General features: G+C 45.8%; 2 protein-coding genes across 2 annotated transcripts; both read left to right on the top strand.

Annotated features, from left to right (window-relative positions):
* Nucleotides 1-1,213: 1,213 nt before the first annotated feature.
* On the top strand, nt 1,214-8,917 carry LOC6550477 (high affinity cationic amino acid transporter 1). Its single transcript, XM_001977785.3, has 13 exons — nt 1,214-1,249; nt 4,394-4,519; nt 4,610-4,763; nt 4,897-5,028; nt 5,093-5,191; nt 5,272-5,480; nt 5,645-5,816; nt 6,105-6,288; nt 6,356-6,948; nt 7,161-7,326; nt 7,406-7,616; nt 7,680-7,776; nt 8,287-8,917. The coding sequence occupies exons 1-13, from the start codon at nt 1,214-1,216 to the stop codon at nt 8,541-8,543; spliced, it is 2,436 nt and encodes an 811-aa protein (XP_001977821.1). The 3' UTR covers nt 8,544-8,917.
* A 4,062-nt stretch (nt 8,918-12,979) lies between these two features.
* Nucleotides 12,980-16,573, top strand: LOC6550478 (AP-1 complex subunit beta-1). Its single transcript, XM_001977786.3, has 3 exons — nt 12,980-13,097; nt 13,373-14,822; nt 14,886-16,573. Exons 2-3 carry the CDS (start codon nt 13,398-13,400, stop codon nt 16,224-16,226), a joined length of 2,766 nt encoding a protein of 921 aa, XP_001977822.1. The 5' UTR covers nt 12,980-13,097; nt 13,373-13,397; the 3' UTR covers nt 16,227-16,573.
* The last annotated feature ends 544 nt before the right edge of the window (nt 16,574-17,117 follow it).

The raw sequence follows: 17,117 nt of genomic DNA on the forward strand, positions 1-17,117 counted from the left end.
CTTGCACTTTCCGTTGCCTACTTTCGAGCGTGTAAGAGAGCGACCCGGAGTGGGAGCGGGAGCGAGTGCGAGCGGGAGCGGGAGCGTGTGCGTGTGCATGTGTGTGAGTGCGGGAGAGCAGAGTTGAAATCGAAAGTCGAGTAACTTGTAGCTTTGGCAGGACAACTCTGTTATAGATACAGGAAACTTACTGCTCCGCGGCGTTGCCAGATCGCGGCAGCTCCGTGGCTTACCATTCACCGTTAGCCTTAGCGTTCACCGTTCACCGTTAACCGTTAGCCATTCGCCGCATCGCAACGCTCGCAAGTAATGCTGTAAGGACGAAAGCTCTGCAGCAGGAGCGGGCCAGGAGGCGAACTCGCTGCTTCGCTCCGCACAAAAAAGTGATACACACGGAAAAATCGCTGGCATTCATTCACCGAATACCGAGGCGAGAAGCGCGACCGCCTGCGAGAAACGTGTCCAGAAAAGAGAGAAAGGACGAAGGGCACAGGCGCATAGCTGGTCAGGACGAGGAACAATAATAACGTTAATAATAATAATAGTAGTCATCTATGTTAACTGCAAGTCCCCGAGACATTTGACTTTTTGTTTCTGTGCGTGCGTGTGTTTTCGGTGCGAACGTGTATCTGTGTGCGTGCGAAACGGCGAAAGGATATAGGATACACGTATATACACGCGAGTGTGCGCGTGTGTGCGTGTGTGTGCTGGGGCCACGTGAAGGCGAAGGCGCGCAACAACAGGAGCGGTTGGGATACAGATAGAGATAGAGAAAGTGACAGTGACAGTGGCAGTGGCATTGCTGGCGAAAAACTGAAAGTGAAAGCAGTAGGAACATCAAGGATTCGAAGCGAGCATTCAACGGCGCGTATCCTTCAGCCGTAAACTGTTGAATATAGAATGACGCTGCTGACAAAAATCAATGTGAAGCCCAAGGAAGCAACAGCAGCAACCGCAGCAGCAGTAACGCTAACAACAGCCAGGATTTCCAGTCTGCGCCGCTCCCCCAAGATAAGGATAACGCTATAAGGCTAAGCATAAGCACAAATCGAGTAAGAGAGAGAGCAAGCAAAGACCAGCAGAGCAGGGAAGCGAAAGTGCCCCTTTAAGTGCAACAATCGCCGTATTATCGGCAACTCAGCAACCTACAAGCCATCCCCCCGCTTTTATCCTTTTGATTCGTAACTGTTGAGGGCTGACATACAAAAGCGCAATGAAACCGTCGGATTTGTTGTTGGTGCTGGAGAAGGTAAGCGATGAAAACCCACCAAAATAGCGAAAAGTCCAAAGAAGGCCCAAAAACAAACAAACTTCGATCTCTTGCCCCCTCAAAAAAAAAAAAACTGAAAAGTGTATTTTTATTTCTCCACTGAATCTGACACAGAGTTTTGGTCACTGCTAAAATTGGAGCCCCCTCATCCACCATCCACTCACACACACCAACAATGTGTGCGTGTGCTAATGGGGCTCCGTTGTAATGGTATGCTCCAAAAAGGTCATTATGATGCCGAACGCCGACGCACACACACACGCTCACGCATTGGGTGAAAGCGAAAGCGTATGTATGTGTGTGGGTGGTACCGTGGACTTATGCAAATCCATTTGACAACGAAGAAGCTCGCCACACACACAGCGGCACACTAACCCACACACACACAGGGAAACAGGCGAGCAAGTAATCGACGAACGAGCATAGACGTGGAAACAACTACACTTACACCGAGCTTCAATGCCAAAGCATAAAAAAAACAACATACACCCATACAAACACCAGTGCAAAGGGGACGGCGAAAGGGGGCAACATTTTTGGCTTAGCGTTATCTTTATTGCCACTTCTGTTGCGCTGGCCCTTTACAGCCGCGTCTGTAATTGGAGCCCAACTCCTCTAGGCCAAATCCTCCAGCTCCACAGCTCACAGTCAGCCCAAACCACACCACATTCCACCCGAGGGGAGGATACCCAATCCCGAATCCGGGATCCCACACTCCAGAAGCATGTGTTTTGGCCAGAGCTGGAGCTTTGTTGTGACCATATCGCTCATACGCCGCGTGTGAATGGCTGCATGGCGGGCTTAGCCGTCCGAAAAGTATGCTACATAATGCTTAATATATATATACACAGCGACAAATGATGGCAGTGTGTCATGGGGAAATCTGTTACAACATTTGATTAACTTTCATTCAGAAGAAGATGATTCGCTTATTATCTAAGAAATTTCAAAATGACTGAATTGGTATGAATGCACTATATTTATTTTAATGTTATTGGGCTTTTATAATTAACATTCATTTGTGGGGTCTATAGGATATGTTTGGGATTTATCATATTCATTCTAAAAACTAATATGACAACATATGATTAGAATAAAGAGAAGATAGCACATTTAAACCAAAAGGGTAATATCATTTTTAGAGACACCAAAAATCGACAGTTTTATGTGTTTTTAATTCGGAAGTGAACGCGTGTTTCCGGAAATGGATTCCTTCTAGTTTCGGGTCATGTGTGAAATAATTTCATATCAGTTTTCCCCCTTAGTTGAACTACATAGAGGTTATCTTTTATATGTATATACGCTGAACCAAAACATATGTAATATTTCAGTCCAAGCAGCGGGTTCTCTCCGGGCACAAATGAATTCTATTTGCGGATGCCCTCTTTAGTCGACAAAGCCATCTGGAAATCGGGGCACGCAGGACTCCCCCGCGAGATTAACGTCCCCCCAAAGGACCAACCGCCATTCTGGTGGGGTGACCTTTTCTGCTGCTGTCATTGCAGTTGCTCATCCACTCAACCCCTGGTACTTGCAAGCCATTAATATCGCCAAATTGTTAGACACGAAGCGGAAAGGGGTCCTAGAAAAATGGTATCCTTGGGCAGTGGAATCCTTGCAGACAATTTATGCTTTTTTCGCTTATTCAGCGTGATTTGGTTTTGAATGTGATAGCTAAGTCGGTGTGGCTTTAATCTTTGTCAATCCAGTACAGACATAATATCATAGCATACACCTTTTAAAGGGCTCTGCATTTTCAAGTCATTGTTGCGTGTTGTTCGATGCGATAGGGGACTTCAGTGCAAAATTAAAATGCCCTCGGCAAGGCTATAAGTATTTGGGGTAGCATGATACTCATTGGAATACAAAAGGGTGGAGCATGAGTGGTTGTCCTTCGACTACACTGCACATGTGGATGTGGATATGGGGTGCAGCGGGCAGTGGAGGCCACAGCCTGGATGGTTACCCAGTGCGGAACCGAGCCAAGGCGCCCACGCAAAGGAGATGGAAATGGAAATGGAGGCAATCGTGGAGGAGACGCATCTGCGGTCGACCGCCAGCCCGCTGAAATGCCATTTAGCTGGGAATCTGGGGCGCAAATAATGTCGCCCACTGCAGCTGACATCAAGGGCTCTTCCTGATGCGTATGCAACGAGGTCCTTTTTACGAGCCATTTCCTCAAATGGGAGCAAAGAACATGAATCAGTTGTGGGATTCACCACGCCACGCGGTTTTTGCTCTAGGCAATCCAATAATTGATTTCAATTGATGGTGGTTTTAATTAAAATGTCTTTACGTCCTAATGTTATGCGCGAAAAAAGTGTGTTGCAGAAAAAATATGTATTTTAAAATCATGCAATCCACATGAATATGTATATACATATTTAAAAGGCCAGAACCAAATCCGTCGATTCAAGTAATACATGTTCAAGCTTAAATCATTTGCAACTGTTTCTTTAATTTATCTTATTTTTGAGTAATAGCAAATTGAAGGAAAAACAATGCATCTCAATGGCGTAATATTAACTCATGGGTCTAGTTACCTTTTTATTAATTTAATTACCATATTCCAAGTAGATATCATTTTTGATTACCTTGAGCTTACTTTGGTTGGCAAGTAGAACTTTTTATACCCTGCAAAACATGTATTTAAACATGTATATTATATAACCTTATCGGTCCATTTCCTGCCGTATTAAAGAAAGGAAAAATGATACTGTCTAGTATTTCCTCCTGTGGTTGGTAAATGAAAAACCTGAAGCTTGTGAGTAAATTGTTATTCAGTGTTGCAAACTTGTGACCGCAGGAAAAGATATGTCCCAGAAATGATATGTTTGCAATGTGAGTTCTTTTCCGAGCGGGCAAAAAGTGTTCACAGGACTTGTTGCAAATATCGATTGCCTGCCCGTGCCAGGAGCACTCCTGCCATTCATATTCCGCTGCTTATAGCTGACATCGGTTATCAGGGGAGAGCACTCGCTTCCCTTGTGGGTGGTTGGGTGACTGGTGAATGGGTGACTGGGTAACTGGGAGGCTGTGGTCCTCGATGGACCACTCATCTTTCAATAGCAGTCCTCGAATTAATTGTGCTGCTGTTCGTGCTCTGCTCCGCTCCGATTGCAGGTCAAGTTCAGGGTGCCCCTGCCGCCAGGAGTCAGCTCGACGACGCTCCTGCCCAAGCTCATCCGCACCAAGGACGTGAAGCAGCTGCAGGACGGCAACGCACAGCCACAGAAGCCCAAGCTAACGGTGAGTCAGTCGAAAGCTCCGCCCTTCGAGCGCCGACAATCCCCCAACTCCCCCAATACCTATACCCATGTACATGTGCACTGCCCACAGAAATGTCTCAACACGCTGGACCTGACCTCGCTGGGCATCGGATCCTGCTGCGGCACGGGCATGTACCTGGTGGCCGGCATGGTGGCCCAGAAGATAGCCGGACCCGGAGTGATTATTAGTTTTATTATAGCCGCCATAGCGAGTATTTTCTCAGGTAAGTTAGCTTATTGTTTGCTCTGGCTCTAAATAAAAATTTAGCAATGCCACTTGCGGCCACTTTGTAAACCTAACTCCTCCACATCTTGGCGATCCTGTATAAATCTTTATATCCATTCACTGATCCACAGGCGCCTGCTATGCGGAGTTTGGCGTTCGTGTGCCACACACATCCGGCTCGGCCTATATGTATTCATATGTGGCGGTTGGAGAATTCGTAGCTTTTATAATTGGTTGGAACATGATATTGGAATATCTAATAGGTGAGTGCGCCCTCTGGGAACTGCAACGTTCATGCTAACGCCTTTGAATCTTGAATTTCGACAGGAACAAGTGCCTGTGCCTGTGCGTTAAGTTCTAGTTTTGATTCACTGACCGGCAATGCCATTGCGCGAACGATAAGCGAGTCCATTGGTACGATATTCGGTGAGTATTCGGCGCTCTTGGTTATTCGGCCCCTTGGTATTTGGTCCCAGCAATAATGGTTGCATCTCTTACACTCGCAGGCAAGCCACCTGACTTTATTGCCTTCGGCATCACACTGCTTATGACCTGCGTCCTGGCGATGGGTGCCAGCAAGTCGGTCATCTTCAACCACTCACTCAACGCCGTCAACCTGGCCACATGGGTCTTCGTCATGGCCGCCGGGCTGTTCTACGTGGACACGAAGACGTGGTCCGAGCACCAGGGATTCCTGCCCTACGGCTGGAGTGGTGTAAGTAGCCATTCTTCTTTGCAACTTGCTTCGGGCAAATAGGCAAACAGGTCTAACAGGTCTAATAGTATTCTGTGTAATGCACCATGTTTAGACACTGTTGTCAGTTTGAAGTCATTCATATCAGATATTCATCTCACCCTCCTCGATGCACGGACTTATAGGTATTTTCTGGTGCTGCAACCTGCTTCTACGCATTTATCGGTTTCGATATCATCGCGACAACCGGCGAGGAGGCACACAATCCGCAGAAGAGTATACCGAAGGCGATCGTTGGTTCCCTGGTCGTCGTGCTAATCGCCTACGTTAGCGTTAGTCTAGTCCTAACTTTAGTGGGTGAGTATCTAGTTACAGGGAAATTTAACTAATCCCAAACTCGAATTCCAATTACTATATATTATATACCATATACTATAGTCTATGGTCTCTGATGCCAGATAGATCTTATCAATATATTCTCTGTTCTTGGGGAATATTGCTGAAATTGGGATTTAGAAGATCTATCGGTGTACTTGGAATTTTATTTTCAGGACTTAATCCCCATATATAAGAAATTTCCTGTGCTAGTAGCATCATGGCTTGAAAATCTCAAAATACACTAATGTAACGCTTTCCGATTCCCAGTTCCCTACGACCACATCAATACGGGAGCGGCGCTGGTCCAGATGTGGTCGTACGTGAGTGCCCCGAAGTGCCGGGCGGTGGTGGCCATCGGAGCCACCGCAGGACTCTCGGTGGCCATGTTTGGCTCCATGTTCCCCATGCCACGTGTCATTTATGCGATGGCCCAGGACGGTTTGATCTTCAGGTGAGTGCTTTCAAGATTATATGCATAGCCATTCTGGAACTTGAAATGCGAATGCTATTCCGTACAGGCAACTGTCGCAGCTGTGGCACCGCACCAATGTGCCCGGACTGGCGACCATTGGCAGCGGGCTGGCCGCCGCCCTGGTGGCGCTCACCGTGCGCCTGGAGATCCTCGTCGAGATGATGTCCATTGGGACGCTGCTGGCCTACACGCTGGTGTCCACCTGTGTCCTGGTGCTGCGCTATCAGCCGCACAGCACATCGCTGGTGGAGCTTCTGCCAGCCCAGCTGCGCACCCCGGTCGCGCCCGGGACTGCCAGCGATTCCCGCTCCCACGTCACGCCTGCCGAAGTGCTCGAGGTGCCTGGCAAGCTGACCATCAAGCGGGTCACGCGCGGCATGTCCGACTCGGACGACTCGTTCATCGACGACAGCCCGGAGGGTTTCCTGGGCGGGCGCGACGACCAGTTCCTTGTGTCCGATCGCTCCGAAAACAAGTTCTACGGCAGTGTACATGGCGCACCCACCGGGCCCACTGGCCAGGCGACCGCCTTCGATGCCATGGGCCTGAACTTCGTCACCCGGAAGATCCACGACTATGCGTACCTGTGCCCCGGCTTCTTCCCTTGGATCAATCCCGGCCAGGCCACCGCCGAGAGTGGTATGTTTTCCTAGAAATAGAATAGAATTCCTTAGTATTGTTGGGTCAATTATGGTGCTCCTGGTTGAGCCACCTTCGTTGGTTCCGGCTGAATTTCCATCCACAAACTAGAAAAACTGCGATTGAAATTGACTCTTTGCTTTTGCTTTTCCAATCCAATACGCACCACCGTATCCACCGTATCCACCGATCCATCGAAATCGATCCACCAGGCATGTACGTCACCAAGCTAGTGGGCATCATGTTCGGTCTCATATTCTTCCTGGACCTGTTCGCGGCCATTGGCTGGTCCGGTGGCCTCGCCGCCTTCATTTATTTCATTTTGTTTATCGGCATATTTGTGATATTATTGATTATATCGAGGCAGCCACAGAATAGGTAATTCAATCCACCTGCTCCCCCATCCAGCTCCAGCAGCCCCGGCTAACCCATCTCCTCTTGCTCCATTCTCGTCCAGATATGCGCTGGCCTTCCTCACGCCCGGACTCCCGTTCATCCCGGCCATCGCCATCACCGTGAACATCTACCTGATATTCAAGCTGAGTATCCTGACACTGGTCCGCTTCACCGTATGGATGTCGCTGGGATTCGTCATGTACTTCTACTACGGTATCACGCACAGCAGCCTCGAGCAGGCCAGCGACGACCTGGAGCTGCACGTCGACTACGTGAGTGCTCTGCCTCTTGGGTTAGTTGTCCCATTCCACTTATGTACCGCCTCTCCATTCCAGAGCAAAAACGTCGAGGAGAAGGCCGTGTGGGATCAACAGTCGTACAACCAGACCCACGAACCCGTCTGGGCCAGCAAGGAGGTGAAACAGCCGTCGAGTAAGTCTCTTGATTACCAAGTATTGTAATCATAAATCGCATAGAGCCTGTCTCCTCCATTTGTGAAACAATATTGAATTCTAGTTATAATTTCTTAAATCTATTTTTCTATAATTTTTCTATAATTTCTTCAATTTATTATAATAAATTAAATCTATTTTATTGTGAGTTGTACGCATCATTTTAAGCAAATCCCCTTGAACAAGATGGCGGATTAGTAATTTGTCTAAAAAGCACACAGTTCTTTAGTAGGTTGCTCAATACGTAAAGAAATTTTTAAAAAATCAAGGTATTCGAGGTATTCCACTTCAATATCCGATAAGATAATTAAGATAAGTTGAGTTATGGAGTTTAGACCTTCAGCCTTGGGACATTTCTTAAATTTTTTGAATTTCTACAACATCATCACATCAAACAAATTACTTAATTTCCTCTTGTACCTCGATCCCCATATATGTATATGAAATGATAAACATATTACTTGCTAATATAACATAATTTGTCCAGCAGAGCAACGCTATAATTACGGAAAGACCACGTCGTCTTCGTCGTCGGCCCATGCCAATTCGAGGAGTGGCCAGGGCAGTGCGCCGGAGAAGCCAGGTGGCAGGAGCACTGCGGGCTCAAACCGACCTGTTCCACCACCTCCGATCGCCGGCCAGGCGAAGGGATCGGGATCGGGCAGCGGTCCTCCGATGGAACGCCAGTACACTGGCCAGTTCAGCATGTTCGTGGACGAGGGTCAGTTCCCCACGTGGGATGACTAAGCACAGAAACCCAGTTGCAGTCCCAGTCCATGTCCCTGTCCCTGTCCCAGTTACCATTCCAGTTCCATTTCCCCAAGCCCTATTCCCGCTATTTCCCGAGTGATGTTCCATCAACAAAAGACAACCCACTCACATCGGCTCCGATCTCAAAGGCAGTCTGTTCGCTGGATCCGGACCAGTATCTTGATCCGGTCAGCCGGATGCAGCTCACTCACTTGTAAATACGATTAGAGATGTTAAGTTTAACCATACGGCGAGGTGTGTTGTTTTCGGTTTGCAGATGCATACCGTATACAAGGCATGTGCACGAGGCCTGGACGGTGGAGTCATTGTTCACAGCACTCCGCTGGACCCACAGCGTGGTCACCGTTATACACATATACCATATACAATACATAATATACACGCATATATATATATATATATATATATTTATATATATGTATATATACATATATATATATATATTGATTATACAAGCAAATATATATTTACATATATAGCGATGGGTTATTAGTTCAGCAAGAGTTAAAGTGCAAAGTTGCCGAATTCAAATTACCCAAACCTTGATACCAAACCGACCGATTAGCGATAGACGATAAATAAAGCCACGGACAACCGATTAAAGATAACAGATAATAGCTAACTGATAAATGATAACCAATAACCGATAACCAATGAACGATTGTGCTCAACTCCGATTGGCTGGCGTTTTGGGTGACGTTGGTCAATCGGTTTTCAGCACAGGCATCAGGAAGGCAGACACTATACTACAAGTGTCTGACCCAGTTCAGATACATCCCATCCGGCAGGTGGTCGGGGTGTCGGGGTGCTAGCATGCACAACTGTACATTTTAATCACCATCACCCCCACACTCGCAACCACACTCACTCACACGCTCCAATGCCAGAGACAACCTTGGAACCCTGCGCTTGTGGAAGGATCGCCCGAGCAGGTCAGAGGTAACCGTTCGTAACCCCAAATGATATTGGCCCTCTGACCCAAGACGATCTTTGCACAATGTCGGGATTTGCTCAGCCACAGCCTCAAACGAGACACCTGACGATCTTGAACCCTAACCTTATGTACCTATGATTCGATATTGTTGTTTACATATTTATGCTATGCATTTTATACGGCGCCTGGACACGAGGTTTTACAGTACAGTACGCCCTGCCTACGGCCGTCCCGTCTCTCACACTCTTTCGGAATGTTATTTGTTTTTTATTCTAGAGCTCGCGCTAAACTAAAACTCATTTTTAAGCGGCATTTCGCATTCGTTGTAATACAATTTATTTTACTAATGGAATACGAAGCAAAAATTATACAAATATGCATATATATTTATAAAAATTACCATATAGACAAATACCAAAGAATACCAAATATTTATTGAACTATTCAAACTTAAACCAAGGATAAAACCAAAGCAAGCATAACTACAAATATGTATAAACACAATGATACTTAAACCAAAAGCAAATATGATAATGAAAACATTAATGTACAAGCATACTTTTTTCCACTTTATATACTATGTACAAGCAAACCATGCATAACTATTTTTAGCTAAATTGCAAGTACATATATGGCAAGTTAAAGCAAAATCAACATTTTTAATAATAATAATACTTATGATAATTTATTCCTTTTGTACTTCACGACTTTGTACAGGAAAGAATCCGAATAGCGAATATCAAAGATTGCAACAAGAACTCAATAACCTAGGGCTAGCCCTCGATCTTTCGATCTAGCCCCACAACAGAGAAGAACACTATTTATATACAGAACAAACGTACCGTCTAAGACATTCGATACTTGATTTCGACCTATGTATTTCGTGTATGTGTTTCGTTTGAGTCCATTTCCGTTTAATCTGTTAAATTTCGAGTGCCAAATCAATGCACAATGCACTTTTTGAATCAGTAGACCGAAACCAAACGAGTTCCATGTTCCATTCACTCAATATTAGGGTTTTCGAAGCGGAGCTTTCCGGACCAACTACTTAAGATATAGTGCCACCCAACGGTCCTGCACCACGTAAAATGTATTTATGCCTTAGTTCACTAGGACTCCCTCGATTCGCTTCAAAGCTCCAGAACCGAACACGATTTGTACATACACAAATTATACATACCAAAAATGTATATTTTTATGAACAAAACACAACAAAAACGCAACTAAGGGAAACGAAACTCAGATACAAATGAAACAACTAAAGAATAACATATCCTACCACATAGCTCAAAGTTGAGATACAAAAAAACGGAGCTTAGCGAGCCCACATTTATCCGATAGTTTCGATACCCGATCACCGATCGCCGATAACCGATTGCGACAGTTCCCTACCAAGTTTTACTTTCGTTACCATTTTGGGTCAAACTTTATTAATTTTCATACACATTCTCATATGCGGACTACAGTGCGCATCGGCGAAAAGGGATCCCAACTGTCCGCTAAGTGTGCGCTCCGAGAAGTTACCATCCGTACTTCTACATGTCGGTCACCCACATTAATAGGAAACACCAATAACAAATGACAAATGTTACAGTACAGGCAATCTAGTAACTGCGGGCTGAGGCAGCTCGCTCTTCCACCTTTCGTTTCTTTCGGTACCACCAAATTAAGATAAATGTTATGAGAATATGATAGTTATAATAGATTTTCTACAGTTCCAATTTAAAGCGAATAACAACCAAGTCAACATAACGTGCAATATGTATATTGATAAGTGCGAAGGGAAAACCAGAAGCTTCCGTTAACAAAAGTACTCGTATGCATTTTACTACCACATATTGTTTCCGTACTTCTTTAATCCCTCGAACAGAGGATAAAACCCACTCCAAGGTCTATGCTCACTCAAAATCAGAAAAACTGGATAGGCAAGGGACGAGAAACCTAATCGCACCCACAAACACGCATAGACACGCACACAACAAGAGGAACCGGAAAACAATAAGAACAGCAATATGAAGACAGTAATCGATGAGAATTGTAAATCCGAGGATGAAGCAGACCGTTTACTTAGGAACCAAGCCTGATTATGAAAAAACGAAATCGGAAATAATCCGCATTTCATTGTTTTATTGATTCGAAATGGCTTTGGACGATTGTTTTTTTATTGATTGATTTTCGAGCTGAATATACCGGACCTAAGTTTCTGTTTATTTCATAAGACTGAATTACTGGAATATGATTTATTTAAACGTGTATATAATTAAGGTGTAATAGCAAACTTTACAACTTTTACTAATGAAACATCAAAATTTTTAAAGTTATTCCGAACTTATTTATTAAAAAATTAAAAATAAAAAATAAATGAAAGTGAAGAGAAGAAAAGAGGACACAAGTGATGAGAAAGTCGTGAGCGAATGAAGTTAATATGCAACTATTAATATACAACATATATGGGGAAATCCCTATATGAAAATGATATATATGTATACATATATATATATATATATATATATTTCAATGGATCGATAAAAAAAAGCAAACCAAAGTGAAATGAAAATGATGTTAAAATATAAGAAAACAAAACATTTTTTAATTCAATACTACTCTTGATTTGTTTTATGTGTTAATAACTTATTAAATGATATTTCTTGAAAATATTACAAAATAAAATTGTTAGGATATTCAATTCTATCACTTTTAATGGGAGGATCATGGAGAAATGCGACGGTGTGGGAAGTAAATACATATGTATGTATTTATGTACAGACATATGCAAAATATTAAAAGGTCCATAGAAACGTACATTGTCAATATGATTAAAAAAACTGAAAAGAAAAATACTAATGTAGTAGCATTTTGAGGATGAATTTGGTGTAACTACTGTTTAGGATTTTTATGAGCAATTTTATTAGAAAAGGTTCACATAATGTACTTTATTTCAATTTAACGTTTACACACATATGTATGCATGTACATATGTTGATACTGCCGTTTTACTACCATTGTCCTGTAATATTGATAAAGAACTTTGTGCTCCTAAACATAAATTCCGAGTAAAATTTATCACATACATGCATTTTAGATATAAATGTAAATTTAATCTGTAGCAATAAACAATTATAATATTTCTTTGAAGTTCGTTGCTTTTACGATCCGTTACTTTTCAGTTTTCATATAGTCATCTCACTCTAATTCGCCAAATTGCTCTATCGTGAGAGCGTCTACTTACTTTCATTGAGATATCAGTTTTCATCGGCTGTCTTTATGTGAAATAATCCTTTGCGTAATTTTTCAGATCAGCTATCCTGTAGGGTGACGGTAAATTGTTTTAGAAGATGCTGACTCTGAACAGGGCCACCAATTTTCAGAACATTTGTTAAGCCCCACACTTATTTAAAAATGTTTTGATAATACTATACAACTACAATATACTAAAAAGCCGATAAAATTGCTAGGTATGAATCGATTGTCTAATATACTAAACAGCAAAATACCAGCGCTTCGAACAAGTCACTCCCCGGCAAACGGTCGCACTATTTGCAGAGAGAAGAAAAAAGCTAAAAAATTTTTGTGTCCGAAAATTAACTATTTAAAAGGTAATTCAAAGTGAGATACGTCGAGAGAAGTCTCTCTAAGTGGGCATACCTACAGTCCAGCTAAAGGCTTATTTTCCCGTGATAAGTTCTGAGTAATCCCGAAAATCGGGCCCCTTTGAGACGTGTTCAAGCTGCGATAGGGGCGAATGTGTTGGTATTCGGGTGGTTCCGCCCACAAAAGGGGTGTGGTGGGGGGATGGCAATCAATAATAGCACTTTTCATGCCGGAAACTCTTCATTCAATTTTCTAAACTCTATCTCGATTACATTCCCAGTACGCAGCTAGGAGCAGCAGCCACCATGACTGATTCCAAGTACTTCACCACCACCAAGAAGGGCGAGATCTTCGAGCTGAAGTCGGAGCTTAACAATGACAAGAAGGAGAAAAAGAAGGAGGCGGTGAAGAAGGTGATCGCTAGCATGACCGTGGGCAAAGACGTGTCCGCCCTCTTCCCGGACGTGGTCAACTGCATGCAGACGGACAACCTGGAGCTGAAGAAGCTGGTATACCTTTATCTGATGAACTATGCCAAATCGCAGCCGGACATGGCCATCATGGCTGTGAACACATTCGTGAAGGATTGCGAGGACTCTAATCCGCTTATCCGTGCGCTGGCCGTGCGCACCATGGGCTGCATCCGGGTGGACAAGATCACCGAGTACCTGTGCGAACCGTTGCGCAAGTGCCTGAAAGACGAGGATCCGTATGTGCGCAAGACGGCCGCCGTGTGCGTGGCTAAGCTGTACGACATTTCAGCCACAATGGTGGAGGACCAAGGCTTCCTGGATCAGCTTAAGGATCTGCTTTCCGACTCGAATCCCATGGTGGTGGCCAATGCGGTAGCCGCTCTTAGCGAGATTAACGAGGCTAGTCAGTCCGGCCAGCCGCTCGTGGAGATGAACTCGGTCACCATTAACAAGCTGCTGACGGCGCTCAACGAGTGCACCGAGTGGGGCCAGGTCTTTATCCTGGACTCGCTGGCCAACTACAGCCCGAAGGATGAGCGCGAGGCGCAGTCCATCTGCGAGCGAATCACGCCGCGCCTGGCTCACGCGAACGCCGCCGTTGTTCTGAGCGCCGTCAAGGTGCTGATGAAGTTGCTCGAGATGCTATCCAGCGACAGCGACTTCTGCGCCACACTTACCAAGAAGCTGGCTCCGCCATTGGTCACGCTGCTCTCCTCAGAGCCGGAGGTGCAATATGTCGCCCTGCGCAACATCAATTTGATTGTCCAGAAGCGACCAGACATTCTCAAGCACGAAATGAAGGTGTTCTTCGTGAAATACAACGATCCCATCTACGTGAAACTGGAGAAGCTGGACATCATGATTCGCCTGGCCAACCAGAGCAACATTGCCCAGGTGCTTAGCGAGCTCAAGGAGTACGCCACCGAGGTGGACGTGGACTTTGTGCGCAAGGCAGTCCGCGCCATCGGGCGATGCGCCATCAAGGTGGAGCCCTCTGCCGAACGCTGCGTATCCACGCTGCTCGATCTTATCCAGACCAAGGTCAACTACGTGGTGCAGGAGGCCATTGTAGTCATCAAGGACATCTTCCGCAAGTACCCCAACAAGTACGAGAGCATTATCAGCACGCTGTGCGAGAACCTGGATACTCTGGACGAGCCTGAGGCTCGCGCATCGATGGTTTGGATCATTGGCGAGTACGCAGAGCGCATTGACAACGCTGACGAGCTGCTTGACAGCTTCCTTGAGGGATTCCAGGTGAGTTTTTCTCTAGATTTGTCAACATTATAAGGTGTTTGAATTGCTATTCCATTTCGTCAGGATGAAAACGCACAGGTGCAGTTGCAGCTGCTGACGGCCGTGGTTAAGTTGTTCCTCAAGCGCCCGTCGGACACTCAAGAGCTGGTTCAGCACGTTCTGTCATTGGCTACCCAGGATTCTGACAACCCCGACCTGCGTGATCGTGGCTTCATATATTGGCGTCTCCTGTCCACGGACCCGGCTGCCGCTAAGGAGGTGGTGCTGGCCGACAAGCCACTCATCTCAGAAGAGACAGACCTTTTGGAGCCGACGCTGCTGGATGAGCTCATCTGCCACATTAGCTCGCTGGCCAGCGTGTATCATAAGCCTCCTACCGCGTTCGTGGAGGGTCGCGGAGCCGGTGTGCGCAAGTCACTGCCCAACCGAGCTGCTGGATCTGGAGCTGGTGCAGAGCAAACAGAAAGCGCACCTGGCTCAGAGGCAATGGTCATACCCAACCAGGAGTCGCTCATTGGAGATCTGCTCTCCATGGATATCAACGCACCCGCCATGCCATCCGCTCCGGCAGCCACCAGCAATGTGGACCTCCTGGGCGGCGGCCTTGATATACTTCTCGGTGGCCCATCAGCAGAAGCGGCTCCCGGCGGTGCCACCAGCCTGCTGGGTGACATTTTCGGCCTGGGCGGAGCAACGCTATCGGTGGGCGTTCAGATTCCCAAGGTCACATGGCTACCGGCGGAGAAGGGCAAGGGACTCGAAATACAAGGAACGTTCTCACGCCGCAACGGCGAGGTGTTCATGGACATGACTCTGACCAACAAAGCCATGCAGCCGATGACAAACTTCGCCATCCAACTGAACAAGAACAGCTTCGGCCTGGTACCCGCGTCGCCCATGCAGGCTGCTCCCCTACCACCCAACCAGTCGATTGAGGTCAGCATGGCGTTGGGCACCAACGGACCCATTCAGCGCATGGAGCCACTCAACAACTTGCAAGTGGCCGTAAAGAACAACATTGACATATTCTACTTCGCGTGCCTGGTGCACGGCAACGTGCTGTTCGCCGAGGACGGGCAGCTGGACAAGCGCGTGTTCCTCAACACCTGGAAGGAGATCCCCGCCGCCAACGAACTACAGTACAGCCTGAGCGGTGTCATTGGCACCACCGACGGCATCGCCTCCAAGATGACCACCAACAACATCTTCACCATCGCCAAGCGTAACGTCGAGGGCCAGGACATGCTCTACCAGTCACTCAAGCTGACCAACAACATTTGGGTGCTGCTGGAGCTGAAGCTGCAGCCGGGCAACCCGGAAGCCACCCTCAGCCTCAAATCGCGCTCCGTGGAGGTGGCCAACATAATCTTCGCCGCCTACGAGGCCATCATCCGTTCCCCATAAGCGTTCCATGGCGCACAGCGGATGGCGGACGAGGAGCACAAAGCAATTGGAGCAATCGATTTGCGGGTGTTGAAGATTAGCTCAACAATAAGTTGTAATTTACGTATTATTATTATATTGTGTATTGGCCGAATCGCCACCTACATATATTATTTATGCATATGCACACATATAAACCACTCGGGTTCGTCGAGAGATCTGTTAATTGTTAATCGGAGCTGCTTGTCCTCAGTGTACTAACGTGTAATGGCAACGTTGCGTAACCGCATTCCAAAACTCTGTAACCCCAAATGCACGGCATCTATGTATATGTCGTGTCCTAGTAAAATGTGAAATACTAAATAATAGTAACATTGTTTTCCTGACGGCAATTTGCATTAGGCAGTTTCTATTCGTTTTCAATGCCCATTTCTGCAAGTACTAACTGCGCAAATTATAATTTTAGTATTATAATAAATCTTTGTCCGTTTCTAACACACCACATATCTTAATTCCTGAAATCTGCCAGATTATTACAACTTCAGTATGTCAAAGAGCAACAAAAATGCTAATTCGCTTAGAGAAAGGGGTTTTCCACTTTTCCCGCGCAGATCAACTTTCCGTCAAACTATGGCCACGCCCACTTTGGGCCTCGTTAGTGGAGCATTTTATAGCAGCCACATTTTGAAAGATAGAGATGTTTAACCCAAATGTGGGAATTTATATAGACACCCAAAGCTGTTAAAGCTTCCAAGGATTCAAACCCTATCCCAATGAAAGCATTACTTCCCGGTTTCGAGGGATAACTATGTTGCATATAATGGTTACATCTATTCCGATCTTTTATGGAATGGTTGCAGCAAATGATCTAACCCACTCTGCAATGCACAAGTTAAGGGTATAAAGGGAATG

The sequence above is a fragment of the Drosophila erecta genome, unplaced genomic scaffold, assembly GCF_003286155.1.
Source record: "Drosophila erecta strain 14021-0224.00,06,07 unplaced genomic scaffold, DereRS2 tig00000126-arrow-pilon, whole genome shotgun sequence".
Lineage (NCBI taxonomy): Eukaryota > Metazoa > Arthropoda > Insecta > Diptera > Drosophilidae > Drosophila > Drosophila erecta.

What these genes read in the sequence shown, in the direction of transcription:
- LOC6550477 (XM_001977785.3), top strand. Translation starts at nt 1,214, where the DNA reads ATGAAACCGTCGGATTTGTTGTTGGTGCTGGAGAAG. An exon ending in CACAGAAGCCCAAGCTAACG is followed by an intron (nt 4,520 to 4,609) that starts GTGAGTCAGTCG and finishes CACTGCCCACAG; the next exon opens with AAATGTCTCAACACGCTGGA. An exon ending in TCGAGGCAGCCACAGAATAG is followed by an intron (nt 7,327 to 7,405) that starts GTAATTCAATCC and finishes ATTCTCGTCCAG; the next exon opens with ATATGCGCTGGCCTTCCTCA.
- LOC6550478 (XM_001977786.3), top strand. Translation starts at nt 13,398, where the DNA reads ATGACTGATTCCAAGTACTTCACCACCACCAAGAAGGGCGAGATCTTC. An exon ending in GCTTCCTTGAGGGATTCCAG is followed by an intron (nt 14,823 to 14,885) that starts GTGAGTTTTTCT and finishes CCATTTCGTCAG; the next exon opens with GATGAAAACGCACAGGTGCA.